The 19513-nt window shown below is 40.1% G+C and overlaps 1 protein-coding gene across 2 annotated transcripts in view; it reads right to left on the bottom strand.

Annotated features, from left to right (window-relative positions):
• Positions 1–19513, bottom strand: part of LOC136280502 (E3 ubiquitin-protein ligase rnf213-alpha-like) — a 55380-nt gene that overhangs the window by 23153 nt on the left and 12714 nt on the right. For both annotated transcript variants that reach the window (XM_066165805.1, XM_066165806.1), the window contains exons 15-53: positions 19393–19509; positions 18662–18881; positions 18202–18498; positions 17366–17970; positions 16698–16857; positions 15792–16021; positions 15196–15528; positions 14271–15106; positions 13817–13983; positions 13613–13687; positions 13332–13438; positions 13010–13160; positions 12705–12921; positions 12160–12430; positions 11651–11824; positions 11161–11269; positions 10908–11079; positions 10463–10658; positions 9883–9998; positions 9479–9673; positions 9124–9246; positions 8791–8908; positions 7900–8135; positions 7721–7803; positions 7221–7354; positions 6760–6855; positions 6518–6685; positions 5946–6112; positions 5422–5644; positions 4563–4918; positions 3989–4147; positions 3714–3861; positions 3325–3413; positions 3063–3198; positions 2599–2706; positions 2341–2426; positions 1495–1680; positions 1081–1219; positions 463–678 (exon numbers count right to left, since the gene is read on the bottom strand). In XM_066165805.1, the coding sequence (XP_066021902.1) occupies positions 463–678; positions 1081–1219; positions 1495–1680; positions 2341–2426; positions 2599–2706; positions 3063–3198; positions 3325–3413; positions 3714–3861; positions 3989–4147; positions 4563–4918; positions 5422–5644; positions 5946–6112; positions 6518–6685; positions 6760–6855; positions 7221–7354; positions 7721–7803; positions 7900–8135; positions 8791–8908; positions 9124–9246; positions 9479–9673; positions 9883–9998; positions 10463–10658; positions 10908–11079; positions 11161–11269; positions 11651–11824; positions 12160–12430; positions 12705–12921; positions 13010–13160; positions 13332–13438; positions 13613–13687; positions 13817–13983; positions 14271–15106; positions 15196–15528; positions 15792–16021; positions 16698–16857; positions 17366–17970; positions 18202–18498; positions 18662–18881; positions 19393–19509 (7719 nt within the window). The remainder of the gene's footprint in view (positions 1–462; positions 679–1080; positions 1220–1494; positions 1681–2340; positions 2427–2598; positions 2707–3062; positions 3199–3324; positions 3414–3713; positions 3862–3988; positions 4148–4562; positions 4919–5421; positions 5645–5945; positions 6113–6517; positions 6686–6759; positions 6856–7220; positions 7355–7720; positions 7804–7899; positions 8136–8790; positions 8909–9123; positions 9247–9478; positions 9674–9882; positions 9999–10462; positions 10659–10907; positions 11080–11160; positions 11270–11650; positions 11825–12159; positions 12431–12704; positions 12922–13009; positions 13161–13331; positions 13439–13612; positions 13688–13816; positions 13984–14270; positions 15107–15195; positions 15529–15791; positions 16022–16697; positions 16858–17365; positions 17971–18201; positions 18499–18661; positions 18882–19392; positions 19510–19513) is intronic.

Raw genomic sequence — 19513 nt, 5'->3', positions numbered from 1 at the left:
ACGAATGCATGTCGAGTTTCAGGTTCAGCATCACAAATATCTTCCTTGCCCTCTTTCTGAACCTCCTCTTGCTAACTTAAAACATAGTTTGGACAGCCATACCCTATTCACAACAAAGCTGAAACACGGTTTAAATTAGGAATCCTTAAACCGACTTCTTTCAACTTCAAATCAAGGTTAAGATTAAGGAAGCCCTATGTAAATTTAGTTCTCCGGTTGTCTGTTGCTGATTTTCTTACGGTTAAACTTGGTTCAATTAAACATGTTTTAATGATGGGACATTACTCATGGGTGTGCTCCGACGCCTTCATGACTTTGCATAAGATAAAGGCCTTCAGTTTCACTTAACCATTCATTACACTGTTAGGGCTTGTAAATATTGCTGCTTATGTGGTTTACCCCGGAGAGAAGCCAACTATAAAATAGACGATCAACTAACGACATTGTATTCCCATCACTCACTTGAATCAAGAGCCCCTCCTGACGCTTTTCATCAAAACGTCTATCCTCCAAATTGAGCACGTGCGACATGAACGTCGCCAAACTTGAGTGCTGTTGTTCTTTAAAGTAGGCATTCCAGATATGAGGGGCTCGTCTCTCTAAAGCAGTGTGAGGAAGGCGAGCAATGGCATCAGGTGTAGCCATCTCCAAAAGAATCATCTGAGATCTTCGAAGTACCTTATGAGTGGGAGAAAAGACACCTACAACGTTACTTTGCTGGTCTACTGAGAGTGAACTTGTACTTAACACTACAGTCTTCGTCATCAAAAACCTAATTCATGTTGCAGGCAAAGCATGTAAATTAGGAGTCACATTTAATGTCCTATCTTTCGCACGCATCTCGGGGTGATCAAAGTATTTAATAATTCAGCAGGAAAAAATATAAGCAAATTACATAATGGTCAAATCATTAATCCTCAACCAATTGCTAAACATACTCGAGCAGAAGTTGCTCGCTGTACTGACAGTGTCACTAAAGGGAATAAAAATTTATGCAACTCGCAAAATTTCCCATCTATTAAAATACGCGGAAGCCATCAAGATGTATGTATATTAAAATGACATTTCCATGAAGGTTACTTTCATTTCCCATGTATCCTCTGTGTCATCACTTGCCGATGAGTGCTCTTCTCTTTCAATTTCATTACAGACTTGCATAACAATGGAGGGAATTGTATCCTCGTGAAATCCAACAAATGCGTCTCCGATGGAGAAGTCCCTTTTATAAAATATCAAATTAAAAATATTAAAATAAAATAGCTCACAATCTATGTAAATATCATGAATAGTTGTTCCATATGCTTTACCTTATTCATATTTTAAATTGCGCCTCTACGGCGAAATTCAGCATTGAGAAAAAACCGATAGTTTTTTTTATATAATCATGAGCACAAAGCACACCCAAAATCGCGCAGTATTCCGAAAACTGCAAAATGCAATAACATTGAATGTCCTCATAACAAAAGCTTCGAAATTCTTTTTGTGTAACATCACCTGCCACGTCTGCCTTCACCCGAAACCTCGGCAAATTCACCAGCCCAAGTCCGCAGTTTCTGTACCAAACCCTTCTGGTCAGTAGTCAAACTTGTTAAGGTCACAAGGAAGTGTTTCTCCAGGCGGTTAATCAACGGAATGGGAAAGTTGTTGTACACCACTTCCTTTTCAGCAATCACGATTAATCTGCGTTAGGGAGAGTGACTTTAAATTCAAAGCGATGAAAACATTGGGTTAAGGCTCTATGGCTCACTAGCACTGCGTTTGTGAAGGAACACGAAGGAACGAAAATGACGATGAAAACGACAATTACAATTGAAATTATCATGGATTACACAGGATTCGACCCTAAAAAGACACTCGGACGACACTAGGAAGACGTTATCACCCACTGGGCCACGAGGGCACATTGGGAGAACGTTGGGAACGATGTAAATTTTAGGGTTTTTTTTTTCGCTCCCTTTAATGAATTTGCTTACCAGTAAAGACAAAAAAAAAAGACATTCTTGAACTAATAATAATAAAATGTTCGTAAGGATCGAGATTATCTACAATAAGCGACAAAATTGTTGACATGTTGGCTTATTTAACCCCTTAGTACTTCAATTTTATCTCGTTTGCACTTATTAAGTTAACCTACTCGCCCCCTTCCTCCCAAAACAATCTTGTATCATGATTCCATGAACCTTCAGCTACATAGAGGTAACATTGAATGGGGAGGCGTCTTTTCAATGATTAGAGTGTGGAAAAGACAGGAGTGTTACTATTCGCATACATAGGACTATTCAAACATGATGTATCAACTAATTATGACGTGGATTGTAAGTAATCAGCCAAAATTCTTACTTGAAGCCATCATCAACACGACATTTGACGCGGTGAGTACCAAGCCCAAGATCCACATACTTCTGTCCTCCAAAGTACACATAATACTAGAAATACAGCATACCAAGAAATAAGACTCAACATTTTCAAGCCTTTTCCACTTTAGCACATGTACAATACCATTGAAGACACGACTTAACATATAAAATAATAGTTACAATACTTTTTAAGAGAGGCGTTGCGAATGTTAACCACAAATTTGCAACGGATATCTCATACCTGGTTTAGGGCGTCGTATAGACTCTCGTAGAGACTTTCAAGGTTCAATAAGATCACTGTTCTTCCTGTCTCCATACAAACCTTGATACGATTGATGTTGCGACAAATCTGGATATCAAGTTACTGACGTAAGTTGTACAGTCAAACAATTTACAATCACCTCTCGGTTTGCACATGAAACTGGATTCCTTCATAACAAAAATTTGTTCCTATATCCATAAGTTTACGTTTTCATGCCATCATCGCTTGCTTCTCCCTCAATCTCTCAAAACATTTGATAGTAAGTCCTGAATAAACTGTCATGCTAACTCAAAGACAAGAAAGTATTATCGTGAAATGTCGAAAACCGACCCAAACTGTAATTAATGTAACTCTGTTAACAGCAATGTGTTGGTTCTGAAGTTGAGAGGAGTATAACAATTCTCGTAAGATATAAAGAGAGTCTTTCCTCCTTTGCTTTTTACCTGAGTGTATTCCTGGTCATTTGGAAAACTACTTCCAAAGATGACAACTGCATCATCCGCTGTTCTCAAAAGATGCTGCTGCATGATGGGTAGGGCGGCGTAATTTTCAGTCAGAATCAGGAGGTAACGGTTTTCACTGTAAGACATTAAGTTAACATGAAAAGTTATCCTTTCCCTATTTTATGTCAGCTACTTACATACAACTAGACGAAATAACAAACGAAGGAATGAAAAAATGGGTTGGGATGAACTGTACATATACCTGAAATTAGCTCTATCTGCAACGTCTTCCCTTCCAAGACTTGCCTCGATCAATCTTATTGTCGTGGAGGTTTCGGCAACGTCGTCATCCTTCATTAACAGGAACAAGTCAGGTTGAGCAAGTAATTAAACCCTGCCCTAGTGTTAACTAAAATTTCCGAGCTAAACATACATGAACCAAACTGGTTAAAATAAAAAACCCTTAAATTTGATATGGATAAGCCTCTATTGATACCATGGATCAAAGTTTTCCTGTATCAGATATGTGGTCACGATTTAATGTACCGTTTTGCAGTACTTTATGATTGGGTACATCGCAATGAAGTAGAGTGAACACAATGTGGAAACAAGTTCGACACTAGCTTAACATTGTTCTATAGGTCAACTTACATCTTTTTCGGTATAGTATCGTTTGAATATATCTACAGGGTCTCCTTCAATCAGGCCACCAAAGTTCCTCTTGATAGCATGTTCTAATTCATGCCAGCGAGGTCTCTGTTGAGATTTTGCAGCGATTGCGTACACCATCTTTATGAGGCTGGCGTAAAGATACACAAGAGATGAATCACTTCGAGCTTCTTAGTATATCACTTCCTAGTATAAGCATCATTAAAGAAGCGAGCTAAAAAGAATCGATGTAAAAGGTACGCTCTCAGATATCAAACCTGTAAAAGTCACGAAGACCGAAAAATTCTTCTTTGCCACATTTTTTTAACGTTGCAAATTTTTTCTGTTCCTTGTAAAGTTGTGCATATCCAGCGGCCAGTGGAGATATGAGAGGCAGAATAAAAGCTTTCACCACTTCATCCGTGGAGCAAATTCCCCTGGAAAACAATACTCACATGTGTAAAGGAAGGTAAGGAATGTCTGTTTCCAAACCTGACTCAAAACGACAGAGGACTGACTAAAAACATAGCGAAGTAGCACCTTAACAGTAGGGGAAATAGTTTGGGAGTTTGCTCGTGTTTATCATGCTGTAAGTTATTGGCTAATACCAATTTTCAATAAAACTGAGATATCACCACATCATAATGGATGGAGGGACTATAACTTTATTTCTAAAGGCCACCAATTTTAACGGAGATCAAAGCTATTTGATACATTTTATTCTTAAAATTCTTTACCACAATTATCACGGTTTTCACAAGATCCAACAAAAGTAGTTGAGCAGCCGCAATAACATATTGGCATGGGTTAATATGAGCACCAAAGCGAAAGGATACCATACAATTCACTTACTTAGCGCTGTCTATAAGTTCTCCCTCGCTTGGAACCCCACGCGACAGCATGATTCCACGGTTCATTTTGGCGGGATCCAGGGCCCAATTTGAGATTCCAATGAAAGCCACGCGCTGCGGTTTCTCGTCAGTTTCGATGACGTCATCTGCACTTGTTACACCATCCTCGAGCAATGGATGTAAAGTTTTAAGAGGCATGAGAGGAGAGTCTTCGGCCAGACCAACCTCATCAAGGACTACCACTGAAACAAACTTGTCTGGATTTTTTCCCTCCTGTAACTTGCTACACTGCTTGAAAGTCGCCACGATACCCTCAGGGGTTGATAAAGGACTGCACTGATATGATGCCATGTGAACCTAACATGAAATAAATAGTTGTACTGTCTTTTAAAACGTACCTTGAGGTAAACATAAGCATGCTTCGCATACAACACTTTTTGGGATGGAAGGGGTGTTAGAGGTGCTTGGTGTGACTCTGAGATTAACATCCTCCTTACTGTATATCCCCTCCAATTCCAAAACATAAAACAGAAGTACTGTGGACTACTCGAAGCGTGTAAAACTGATTATGATCATATAACGAATGGTTGACTAATATCGCTGAACAATTCATCGAGTTCCTTGAAAGTGTGCTAGTCACCATTCGTACTTTTTGGCGCAGAAATAAGCTGTTATAGTAACGTGTCTCGAGCAAGTCAACATAATAACCCAGCCAAAGCTCGAACTTGAACGTAACAAGGAAATTAACTACCGCGAGATCGACATATCTCCTTCAAATTCTCATCACATCGATCCTAATTGCTTTTCACTTAGGGAAAGAAGGAAATGACATTATAGTGCATCTGAAATGGCCATATAACCTGCTTGAAGGTCTTGAATAATACCGATCTCGCAGCATCGCCTTGCATGTTATCAGCAACAACCGTCTTGGCCAAAGATTTTGAGCTGCCTGGTTTTCCAACCACAAATAATGGGATCCTGAGCTCAATACACACCACCATCATAAACACATTTTCGCTCAAGGCTGTGTTACGAGCGATGTTGGGGCCGAGTTCCAACTCGTTTAGCACAGCTCTTTGACAACTATCACATACAAAAATAGGACACACTAGATAAATTTCTTGCTTACATCTGGTAAAGAACTAGCAAGGGTGTGAGTAAAAACCCAAACTCCATAACTCTTTTCCTGTTGATCACACTTCTGTCAACACCACATAAATAAGGACCAAAACCTTCTTTGTCTTAATAAAATACACAGTTTAGAACTATAAGTTGACTGGCCGCAATAAGTATCTTTCTATTTGGGTACGTAAAAGGACCAAAAGGCTGGGTCATTAATTCTTTCAAATGAAGTAGACCACGCTGCATTATACTTTTCTCATACCTTGAAATTTCACGGTGTATCTGCTTGTGACCACCTGGAAGCAAACATGGCGCCTTAAAACTGCGTGCCACAACAGTGCGATATTCTTCACGCCGCTCCTGAAGCTTGGCATGATAACAGACACCAATGGCGAGTACCAGGGCACGAGTAAGAGGAGTGATTTTATTCTGCGGAATATACAATATCATAATACTTTTAAACAGAATTCTCGCGGCCCCACTCTCTACCCCCCTCAAAAATAATTGGACTTCCTCAATAATACACGCACCTATTTGTGGTTTGAGCAAGATGATGTCTTATAGCACCAAATCTTCAGCAATTCATTCCTGATCATTATTTTGTAGGATCATACAATAACTCAATAAGGAACATCCGAAGTGCCCAAAACGAGGAACGTTTCAGAGTTTACCATCTCTCTTAGTTCAATTTTCCTGCAAACAAAACTGACTTCCAAGAAACATTTCCACCGGTTTGAGAGGATTTCTGGAGCTTGAAAATAGCTCATTTGGAATTGTTTATGGCACGATAGAATTGTATTTATTGGAGCATAAAATGACAAATGGCTTTATTACCACCTCTTCCTCCTCATCATCTTTATTGACGTCTAAACCTTCCTCCCTTCGTTGCTCAGCGGTCACCTTTCTCATAAGTCTACCGAGTGTATCCGCGTGTTTATAAAACCAGACCATCACTTGCATGGCTCTCTCGACATCACGCAGACTGACAAAGCTGCACTCATCCTTGATTAAAAAAAAAAAGGGTTATTCTCTCTTTCGGTTTGCACCGCCACCGTGTTTTAAAGCTTTTCACGTACCGATTGATCTCTCATATATTCTTGCGAGGCTGCTAGAACCTCAGCGACTGCTTGAACTGTTGAAGAGTCTCCTACTAGTTGGCCTTCGTGAAGAATCTATCATTAAAACAACCCAAACACAAAAGTAAAATAAAATTGTATGGAGGATAGTTTAGGAAAAGTAAAGTGGTGTTTGCTCTCTTCACTCGTAGTTATTACAGAAAACGGAAAAAGACAAAGCAACAACCCACCCTAGGATTTGAGGATTTATTCATAACATCAGTATGATATAAGTAACTAAATGCCATACTTCCTGTACTCCAACCACGAACCATGATTCAGAATGCTTAAATGAAAACGTTCACTCAGCCCTCTTAAAAATGTCATGCATTTCTAGATTCATTTCCTCGACAGAGGCCAGATAATTGACGGGTTAGAAAGACCATCTTTTGAGTTCAGAGAAACTATTAGAATACACTTACGTAACGGCTAACAATTTGGTTGGTATACAGTCTCTCTACGTCTGGTTTCAGTTGACCAAAGTCCCATATCAACGGGCGCATGCTCCCTGGGAGGGCGTGTACACGGTAGACGAGATGACGTAATGGGATATGACCTGTGGAGAACAATTATTACTGAAAATTAATTTCCAAGCGACAGTTTAATTCCCCACTATGCCCTACCACATTTGCATGTGGGATAGAATTTCTCTGTTCTTGATCGCGACTATTTTTTTTTCAGGGTGTAACCCAACATGGATGACCAGAGCCTGTCGCAATTGCCGGGAGTCAGCCAACAGGGAATTATTGCTGGGACAATTGCCTAGTAGGCAAGTTCTACCCTGTTTAGGAATCATTCAACATTGAAGCTGCACAAACAATTCTGAATAAGGCACCACCGTTCTTCAAAATCAACTTCCAAACAAAAATCCCCGAAATAGGGACAAAATTCTAAGGAAATTCAACGCTATAACGTCCCCTACCCAGCCGATCTTCTGATTCATCTGCTTTTACGTGATATCCAAGACCAGCTGACTCCAGCTTGTGGATCATGTCATCTGTGTGCCTAGAAATACACAGGGTAACAACAATTAGCTCTTACCATTCATTTCTACGTCACTTTACCCTTATTTAAGCTTGGAGCAGAAGACACATCTTTTACCTTCTGTAAGGATTACAGGCAGCAATAAAATGCAGCCTTTCCATGCCTTGTCCAATAGGCCGACCATTGATTCTTCGGTCCACCATAACTTCCTTAATCATGGTCAGTGCCTCTGTGGTGTTGGCTTCATCAAAGAACAAAACCGTGTCAATATTCTTGTCTTGATTTGCGCGGGCCATTTCTTCTGCTTGGTGAACTTTGAGCTTGATATCTTCGTATGTTGTTCCACCATGAACCTTGAAAGGAAGATGATGTACGACGAAAGTATAATAGCCATGTGTGTCATCCATTCGCAACAAAAAGGATTATATATGACCTCTTGAAACTGATAAGTTTTACCTATTTTATGACAGAGATTCCCTACCACCAGTAGGAGCAGCGCTATCATTTCCCACCACAAGCAACCATACGTAGCAGGAGCATCAACAAAACTATCACTAACTCCCCAACTTTTCAAAACACCATCAGCAACAGCAGCACCACCCTTGAACTCTCCAGCAATACCCCCACTCTCCCCACCATCCCCGCTACAACCACCATCTGTACCAGAACCACGTAAAACAGAACCACTAAAACCATCCCAGTTTCCATCGCTACCACCGGGCTCACCACCACCACCACCATCATCACCATCAAGATGAGCTCGTCACCAAAATCGCGTAATCCCTACCTCAACAGCGTCACCATCTGCAACAGCATTCGCATCACCATCGATACAATATTCAGAAGACGAGTATCACCAGCTTTATCACCCTCGACAAGTTCCACCAACCATCATTATAATAGCCAAACCAGAATCAACAGCATCTTATCCACCATTACCATCACCAAAATGCGGTGTCAGGACGTTGCTGGTAGAAATAAATATTCGAAATATAATAATCACCATACCTTGACGAGAAGCATGTTACGGGGTCCTTCAGGCCCTGCTTGTAGGCCGCACATGTATCGAATGAGACGAGTCTTACCACAACCTGTCTCACCCATCACGATCACAGGGATGTTGCATCTGCAAATGTTAAAGCTTAGAAGTGAGTGAAAACTAATTTACTTTGTCAGGCAATGGCAAAATAGTGTTGAAAAGGTTTGTAGAGTTTGTGTTCGATCTGTTTCAGTTTCGTTGCCATTTAGACTGAAAATTGAATTTGCTCTGACCCTTGCAATTTCTGACTATAATTTGTGGTAATAATGAAAAGGGAATTCAAAACCACCACCACCTCTTACCTGAATCTCATGTGAATAGCCAGAATCTTCTTGACATTGTCTGTAGTTAACTCATATGCTCTGTCTGGATCATACAACCAGTTTACCCCCATCACAGAACATAACTGATTTATCTTGTCCTCTCTAAAACAGGGAAAATATGTTGTACAAAATTCATCACAATGGAACAAAGTGTCACGTAGGAGGTAAATGGTTCGGTGAAAATCTGCTTTCCTTTCTAGGGGGTGCATCGAGGCACTGACTTTCAACCCTATCAGAAATCCTGAACGTTGACTCCTTAAGGAACCAAAGTTAATTGTGATAACTCTGTTTGAAAGACAAGTTGCCAAAAATTAATTTATTGTCTGGCACTTACTTTTCGGAGGTCTCTATGTTGGTTGCAAAATCGACACGTTGGGCCTGCAGACCATTTCGCAAAGGTTTGGACATTAAATCTTTCTCCAAAGTTTGACGTGTTTGTGGGTCAACAAGATCACCAGCGGAATTGATGAAGAAACCAAGAAACGTCATAGTTATGTGGTCTTGGTTGAAGAACAGATAGGGATGAGGACTATGTAACAGAAGAACTATCATAAGACACACTGTGTTCCAAACATGGGAGATCAAAAGAGAGGACATAGTCCTTATCTGATAATTTTAGCACAAAGCGAGCTTACAATACGTTTGCTACTTGAAAGGTAACCTGCCTAAGTTAGCTCGTCACAAAAGAAATGTCAGCGATAATCATGAAAACTGTGAAGTTAGTAGTTAAGCTCTCACCTGCTTTCCCAACGTCTTCTGAGTTGAAACTGCTCTATCTCTTTTCGTTCAAGCTCTGCGTTATCCTCTGTATAGAATACAGTGTTCTCTTCCGTCAAAGATGGAGTAGCAAAATCCTTAAAGGAAAGGAAATAACTATTCATGGTACTCACTGCTCCTGAAAAGCCACCAAGGCATGTAATAAAACTCAGAAGCTCCACCACTCAAGGTAATTAATTAAAACCCAGTATCCGAGTTCTTTAGTTCCGAAAACTTGTCTGACTAATTGAAGAAGGGATTGACTGTATAAGTCTAAAACATACGTTGTAGATAGCCAGATAACATTCAATGAAAACGACGAAGTTGACGCATGTAACTAATTTTAAGGATAAAAGCCAACGTCTATGTAGAGAAAACTTTAAACTTTCCTTCGCTACGTAGATACCATTCTAAATAACCTTTGTAAAGTGGTACGAAACTATCATAGTTTGCCTCTGGTATACTAGGTTGGTGTGCACGTGTGTTATTGCTGTAACTGTCCCAGAGTCGGCAGGACGCTATAAGAAAGTTGGGTAAGTGAAGATTTGGAATGCCAGCTTACCCTCGACATTTGTATCATAAAGCGCACAACGAAAGAGCGGAAGCCTTCAAGATTCAGCACATTGGGTCCTGCTAAAACAGCCCTCATCAGCTGCATATCACAATAAAAACTCTGTTCACAGTCTCGGAGCTGCGAGTTCAAGAAACTCACAAAATGACGAATCTCTGACCATGAGGGATCAGGAATGCCGCAATTTCTACAAAGGAAACAGTAGTTAGTAACCATGATGGCAGACCAAACACTTTGTTTAAATAACCTTCAACAAGAAAGAGATATTATTCCTCTCCTCTATGTTTGTGCCTAAGTATCAAGTTGGAAAGGGACGTCTCCATAAACTTCTTAAATTCTATTTTTAAATTGTTAATGTACCTTTCAGAAAAGAAATAGTCAGCAAGTACTACCTGTTGACAGGTTTAGGGCATCCAATTAGTTACGTACAACAAACCTAAAAAGGAGCATGAGGCATGTCCTTTGATCTTCATCAACATTTCCTGGCGAAAACGTAAAATTGTCGAGACTCTTTCCTTCATTTGACAATTTCAGATATTGATAAACCCTCTGGAACGGTGCATTTCGAAACTCTTTGACATCAAACAGTGGATTGCAGTCCTGTTTATCTAGAAAACAATTCAAGGAAACTCACTTTAGAATCAGCTGTTAATTGCTGTTTGAAGGAGATCTGAATCTCAGTTAAATACCTGAAGTATCTGCTAAACGGCAGAGAACAGTTCTTGGAGTTTGACACTCAATAGTTGGTAGCAGGTCATAAAATGACCGCTTAGACATTGTGGATTTTCCAGCTTGTCTCTGAAAATCAAAAGAGTGGAAGATATCACAAGAGACAGTGAAGGACACGAGCTACTTTCCATAAAGCAACGGATATTTAATTTACTTCCTGAACTCTCAAACTACCAAGATTCCAACCCATGAGTTTCCAGGCCCAATTCTTTGGAAGCACTCGCTTTCCACTGTTGGGGCACGGGTTTGATTTCCAGACTACATAACGTTAGATGTGGGTAACCTCTCTTTTTGGTTCTGTATCCTCCTTCCACAAAACTCAGCATCTGAAATTTTAATTCACCGACAAAACAATGGACGAAGAACCTTTCCCTGATTGTGCTACCGCATTATTCTGATGATTTAAAATCTATAGATGACATTCACCCTCTCTCTAACTTTTTCACTCACCCCTTGACTTTGAGCTTCTTCCTCCCTTGTGAAACCCATGGGTAGGGGAGCAGCGGTCGTAATCTCAATGATGTACAAGTCAGTGCTTCGTCTCCTCCACACTCTCCCCATCTTGTCACAAAGGTAGCCAAGGACAAGGAGGTTGAAAATAAGGGTGTCCAGACCACGTCTCATCTAAAAAGAGAACATAACATATCATAAGATATTGACATAAGTGAATTGAGTCTTTGTCCTTACGACCGCAATTCAGCAGATTATGTTAAGAGCTTGAAAAGCTTTAAGACACCTCAATTCTGAAGTTTTTGTTAGCACTTCCCTAGCAGCACTAAATTATGTGAAATTTACTTGAGTAACGTTCGTTCAAGATCTTATTGACAGCACTTGTAAATAAAAAATGTTAATCTAGCCCTTTGACGCGACTGAAGACACGTGCCGGTTGTGCATGTTACAATTATTGGCCACTGCAAATATGAATTCAAGTTTCCTCTCGCATGCGTTTACTATATTACCGAAGGTGACACGTCCAGATGGAATATACGGGACAGCGGTACATTTGCCTTCACTGCATGCGGAAGAAGTGCATCAACAAGCATCGACGAGTCTGTGGAGTTTCCATGAAGAGGTACGGTAACGTGAAAGAATGTTTTCGAGTCCTTTCTTCGCAAATTTGTCAGAACCATGTCGTTGTTTACGAGGTTAGGCAGTTGTTCTGTTAAGCGACGAACAAACAGAGTCTTTCCCAAACCTCCTCGGTGTGATGAGACAACTCGAACGGAGAGTCTACAAAAAATCAGCATGTTAGCTGCACGATTCCTCATCACAAGAAGCCCGCTATTTCGAACCATACCGCTCGGACCATACAACAGAGTTTCTCTTTTTGAAATCCTCCATTCTAGGAACGGAGACTTCAGTCAATTTGAACAAATCACTTCTACAAACTTTGCTTCTTTCACCTGCATTGCAAGGAAAACTTTTTTCCTAGACATTTTCCAAGGGTATCTCCGGAATGGAGGCTTCCCTGTCTTAATCTCAGGGAACATCAGCGAGAACTTACTTTTCTGGGTCTAAGGATCCAGCTGTTGTCCAAGTAATCTTACTACCACTGATGTAACCGTACTGAGAAGGAGGTGCTTGGAACTGATGCTTGAGGTAGCTTTTCAGGTCATCTGGCGATGGACAAGGTGGAGCAGCAACACGATACTGATCAAGAGCTGCCACTACGTTGGCACGATCTTCATTCTCGCTACTGCAGATTACCACCAGGCCATAATCTGAGAAGTAAAAAAACCACCAACGATTCATACTCATAAACTTAGCCTTCCGATGAAAAACATGTCATTTAACTCAAGTCAAACTCACGTTCTCCAGCCTTGCCAGCAAGTCCCTGTGTTACTACACCCAGCATTTCCACTGCTTGCTTACTGACTGAAAAATTCAACACATCTGCGTGTACGAGACAATAAAATCGACCCTCCATGTCCCCTGTCGCACGTCTCCATAGCAACTCGATCTACGTAAGAAAGAAACCAAGAGAAGGCAAAAAATTAGTGGTTGAGCCACTCAACTCATGAGCGGGAAATTTCCATACTTTCCTCAATCTGCTGGATATGCGAATCATATATATATCGGTATTAAAATAGGAAAATATCTTGAGAAAATCTTGCCGAAATGTACACCGTACCTCTTCTGTGGTGGTGTCAGGAGTGCAAAGAAGCACCTCAGCATGGCTTGGCAAAGGCTGCTGTTTGTCATGCATATAAAGGGCAAGGACTGTGGCAAGGATGTCATCTACAACAAAATGGGTAGGACAAAGAACAAATGTTAGTGTAGAAAACATGCTTTCATGTAAAGTACGCAAGATAGGGAATACATGGCCTCAAGACCAAAATGATTTCAGTTATTAGTACTTTAAAACATTGTACCGATCTGACAACGTGCTCCCTGGGTTCCTATTAGACCTACCTTTCGGAACAAGCATGAGGTTGGGTCGTCCTCTTTTTAAGAATGCTGGAAACGTGCGAGCTGTCGCTCCAATTCCTGAAAAGTGACATTAGTATCGTGTTCATGGTTCAGCAAATAGAGATAATTTTGGTATCACAGCTGTAGATTTTTCATTAACCTCCAGCGGTTTTAGCTGTCTTTCATGAATACAAGTGAGTGTTTTACCTAAAACTGAAAGTTCTCTTAATATGTTTCCAAGCTGAGTGAGTGTGAGATATTGATTAATCTCTGTTTCGTTATCTTCATCTTGGCTAACCGCCTGCTCTGCAAAAATGGTTTCAGCAGGCGTGGACGACATCTCCAGCACAAGGTCTGAGTCGGTTTCGTTTTCACTGAAGCATAAGAATATTATCAAAATCTAAGTTTTTGATGGTTGCTTTCATATCTTATCTCAAAAACCATCAAGTTGACACAGTCACCATGTAAGCTTAACTATTCAAACGGAAAACAAATTGCAACTTTTATTTCGAAAGGAAGCATCCTACGCAAAACAATGACATCAGCTCTTTCTCTTTAACGTAAACATTGTCAAGTGTCTGTGATTACATACTTTTTAATTAATCCACAATGATGTTCCTTGTTGCACGAAAGTTAATTTTACTTGACATTACTAACATACCGGAAATCCTCGGCTGGTACATCCTTATCAATAGACTCCACCTCCTCTGGGAAGATTTCTTGGGCAATCATGGGATTTTGCTTCGCATCTTCGTAAAGAGCCTCGATATCAGCCTCGTCAGCTTCTTCTAGACACCACAATAGTAAGTCGTCTTCTTCTGCATCAACACCAAGACTCGCCAAAGCAGCCAACGCGATCTGCTCCGAATAACCATCATCGGCAGCTGCATTCAAGAAACTTTGAATCTTCGATGTTTCCTTTGGCTTTGGTTTCTTAACAGATGCAGTTTGTACTTGACACATACTGGTTGCTGTTGAGGAACTCGAGCCCAAGTAGTTGTTGTTGTCAAACATCGACTTGCGAGTCACTATTTCGTCGTCTGAAGGAACGTGGGTGAACGAAAGCAGCTCCGCTGTTCCCCTGAGGTTCTCGAGTAATTCTGTGTCCTTAAAAGCCCGCTCTATTGCTGATTTTAACTGTTCGCTGGTCAAACTGGGACGAACACTTTCCAGCAAAGTGAGCACTTGAATGCTGCTCATTGCGAGGTCGTTGCTGTGGCAAACTGACGCGATTTCTTTCCTCAGTGTCATCAGTTGCTGCGTGGTGAAGAAGTTCAATTCTCTATACTCCTTCCTTGCATCACTGACCTTCTTCTTCCAGTTCCTGAAACACTTTTCCATGAAGGAGCTTTCCTCCTCCAATTCTTTCGCGATAGACTCGTCCGCGACTTGATCTTTGCTACAGTGATATTCTTGGCTCCAATTCATACGATGAATGTAACCAGATTCAAAGAGGTCGATGTATGCAGTCGCTAAACGCATGACACCTTCAAGATTCTATAATTCGATAGAAATATTTTAGTTCGTCAGTATTAGACAACAACTTCAACGGATAACTGCCCACATTACTGTTGTATTTCACTTACCCTAACGAACTGCTCCACATCATCCTTCCCTTTTTCAGCCTTTCCTGCGATCAACATCAGTTTACTCTGCAAATCCTTTAGTTCGTCAATAGAATAAGTTTTCCACTGTTTCTTTTCACCTCGGTCTTTAAGGGGAACCGTCAGTCGGATCACATCTTTGAATGACAATCGTTTTCCTTGTTCTGATGAGAGACCCCTTTCGGTATTCAAATGGCCCACGAGATATACACCACTGGAGTTGATCGTTTTAGCCAGCACTAATGACGTCATAGCAACCGAGCCATGAGACTCTTTAACAGTTTTTAGCCACTCTAGGTGTCTGCTAGTGTCGTACTACGAGAAATATAGAAGTCGGGATCAATCAAGTATTTGGTACCACTTTTCACTATTGTTCTGTTTTCTGTTGTGTATGATAATGAGTTAAAAATAATAGACAATACGGATAAAAATTCACACTCGACTTTATGATTGTAAAGCAGATAAAGGTATTCCGAATTTGGTGAAACATGTTCTGACAAAGTTAAAAGAGGTAAAGGTAAGCAAGACGCTTCGAAACAAGGCATTCAAAACTTTTAAGAAATCCCGAATTTTTTTACCAGTTTTTTGGGTAACATCTGATCCGTCTCGACTGCTTTCCAGACAGGATCACAGGCGTTCATCAGTTGATCAAAGCTCACTTTTTGTCCTTCACTCTCTTTGAGGTCAAATATCAGAGGGGCAAAACCTAGGCAGCTGGTATGCAGACTGGATATGCGATCAGTTTCCATATCGCTTTCACCAGCAGAGATTAAGGCCAAGTCAACGAGAACCTTTAGCTCTTGGGTGGCTGCAAAACGAAAGACACTTAATGGCGTTCATTAATATCTATAGAGAAAAACCAATGTGAGTAATTATTCTAATATCCACCATACCAGCTGAATAACTTGCAAAGCAAAAAGATTAGTTTATCTTTGTCCGACGCTCGGAAAGATCAAAATTTTGGGCACCGCGCATGCATGGGCGCGAGCAAGTGCTGCCCGGGTAGCGGATAGAGATTTCGTACCGTAGAGAGTTCCGTCAAACTTTATAAGAGATAAATAGAGCCCTTGCAGGCACTTGTTTAGTTGTTTCTCTGCCGTTTCTTCAATTTTCGTGACCGTCATTTTATTCAAGCCATTCAGCAAAAAAAATTGCATAATTCATTTTTCTTTTTGTAAATGTACTATGTGCTCCCCAGTTTTAGTAACGATAAGTATCTCACTATTAAATTTCACTCAAAAATTTTAATTTGGAAAGATAAACAAACTTACTGCAAAATAAGATCATTTTGTTTTATGAACTGAGTTGTTAACGTAAATTGGCCACCGTTTAAGAGTTTAAAAGCCGACGTTTCGAGCATTAGCCGTTCGTCATTCGCTCTGATCAGGAGACCAACCTGGAGAATAGGGAGGTGCATGTTTATCGATACGGGTAGTGTTTTCGGTTAATACCGTACAACTGTTCGACCACCTGCCTCAACTTACATTTGATGGTGGAACGTAGCCACTCCACCAACCGTCTACTGTCTACCACTGCTTTGAAGCACTGAGCCTTATTAACATCCAAACATTGAAGAGCTTGACCGGCCTTTGAAAAGCTTTCTCCGACGCTGCTTAAGGGCTTCTGCTTGAACTCTACTGATAACTACAGACCAAAAAAATTGGAAAATGAAACAAGTTTTTATCACATTTTTAAGTAAGGTGCGCTTATCTTTTGTAGCCAACAGCTTTTCTTTGTAAAGCATTTGTCCGTGTGACGGGTTCTCCGAAATGATTTCCTTGAATCAAACTTACAGCCTTGACAACAGTTAAACAAAGCATCCTTAATTTGGGTTAAAATGTACAGTCGGATACTCGTTTGTAGTGAAGTACAGTCCTTTCAATCACAATGTAGTCATTTCCGATGTGGTTTGCGACATCTCGACAGCATACTCCGGTCTTCTTCAGCCGCTTTAAGAAGACTAGTAGCTCTAGCGCCTTAAAAAGACATCCCGGTCCGCATAGGCAGTGCCCACACCGTGATACAAACACTCATATTTCACTACAAATGTATTCACCACGATGAATAACCGCGTTCCATTTTAATTAATTACTTGTGTGTTTGCTTTCCAAACTTACTCAGTATCGTCAATACACAATTAGGGCTATGATACCTGATTGCGTAGATCTTCGATGACTTTGAAGTCTCCGGTAAAACCCATTGCCTCCTTAAACTCCCAGATGGTGTCTGCTGCATTGGAGTACTGATGAAGATGCTGGTAACGTTGAATTTGAGCAACTCGTTCTCTAACAGTTTTATTTAATTCTTTGGGGTTGGTAATCGTTTGAGCTGTGTTCACCTTAAACATGCAGCATAACTCTCTCTCGAGTTCCTTTTTTCGGTCTCTGTAGCCGTCAAAGAGCCTATCAACATCTCCCAGAGAAATTGTGCCATCCTTGACACTACAAACATTTTGGGTCCAACTTTTAATAGCTGGTTTCCACACACCTTCAACAACATCGGAAACACTTAGCTGTGGTCTTCGTGTATCGTCATTCTTCCTGGCTGTTTGTGCCTTATTCCCATATTTTTTCCAAAGATCTTGGAACGTTGAGCTTTCTTGTACTCTTCTGAGTGTCGAAAGTACCTCTTTAAGAGCCGTAGGGAGTTTAAAGAAGGTAAATTCGATTTGGTTGTCGTCTTTCCGTTTGCACAAGCCTCGAATCTGGAAAGATGAAACATCCTGATGCACTTTACTCTTGAGGTTGCTTAAATCCACTGTGAAGAAAAAGATTACTTTAAACCCTGTCGACATCAAGCCTGATAAATTATGAATACACGCTTATCCACACAAAGCTTTTCCTTGTCCTTATTCTTTTTAAGTCCGTTACCCTCTTACTAACAATGCTAAAACAGATACTAGGCTGAGTTTGAAGACAATCAGGCTGCGAACGGAAATAAAACGAAAAAAACTTGCAATGCTCAAAATAGTGTCTCAAAACTTCTTACCTGGTTGGATCACGTCACACATTCCAATGAATAACCCTACTTTTTCTTTCATTTCAAAAAATTCTTGGATCTCTTCTATTCGATAAGCCAGACTAAACTCAACATCTTTGTTCTCCGCACTACTTGTCTTCAAAAGTTCCAAAAACGTTTCCTTATGCCTTTGCAGAAGAAGTAACACTTGAATCGTCACTGAGCCATCTGATATGACTCTCACCAGAGCGTCCAGTAACGATTTAGCCAAAAACAACGTCTCCTTGGCATCATCCGAAAGTATACCACCTCTTCCAGACTCATCTCCTGAAAGACAGAAATAATCAAAATTTCTTCCAATCAACACGGCAAAAATTGACAAAGTTGAAATATAAATTTTTTTTAACTCTAAATCTTACTTCTCACGTCCATATAATAACAAGGCTTTAGTTCTTATCAATAGAACTTTCCGGAAAAAAAAAACTTTTACCCAAAACTTTAGGATTATTAGAGAACTGGAGGTATCCAATCATAGGATTCCAGGTGAGTAAAAATTCCACCGTTCGAGGATCCAACCCACATGCCTCTGTTTGTTCTCCATCTTTTGGCCATGACTTTGTAAGAAACATGGACAAAAGTTCGCCCGATTTTCCGGCTTTTGAATTTGATAGATTGTGGAATACACGTATGTCGTCTCCTCTTCTTGAAGACTAAATAAAAAACGAAAAATATCAGATTATTCATCAAAGTAAATTGCGTAGTCAACAAAGGTTAGCCAAGTATTTAACCCTATGTATTTTAAATTTCCAATAATATAATTCAGGTATAAAATGAGCGAGTATTATAGTAAACTTAAAATTCATTAATGGTGACTTATCGTTGAATTTCAAATCGTGCACTAAACCTTAAATTCATCATTGTCGCAGTCTAACTTGATAGAGTTCCAAAGTTCTCAGTAGCGTCTTTCTGTTTGTATATCAGTTTGATATTTAGTCTGATTGAATTCCTTAAGTAGTATACGCTCAAAAAAAATGAACATCAACAATCACGATGGAAGAAATAACTGAAACCGGGTAGGTAGAAAGCACATATCTAAATTAGGTACTCTTGTGAAACTTTCATACTACAGAAACAGCCTGATTGTTTTAGGTTTTTAAAGCAATAAGGTCTTCACTTAGTGGAACACAGAATACATTAAATTGACAAATAATCTTAACTCACATTAATAATCTTTTCCACTGCTTGAAAGGCAAGCTTTGTGAACGATTCTCCAACAGCTCTATCGAGAGTATTCATATTTACTTCACAAAAAATTTCAATCAAGAATTTTCCCTCCAACTAG

Source organism: Pocillopora verrucosa, chromosome 4 (assembly GCF_036669915.1).
Source record: "Pocillopora verrucosa isolate sample1 chromosome 4, ASM3666991v2, whole genome shotgun sequence".
NCBI lineage: Eukaryota > Metazoa > Cnidaria > Anthozoa > Scleractinia > Pocilloporidae > Pocillopora > Pocillopora verrucosa.
Note: the sequence above shows the minus strand (reverse complement) of the source record. Positions and strands in the feature narration are given on the sequence as shown.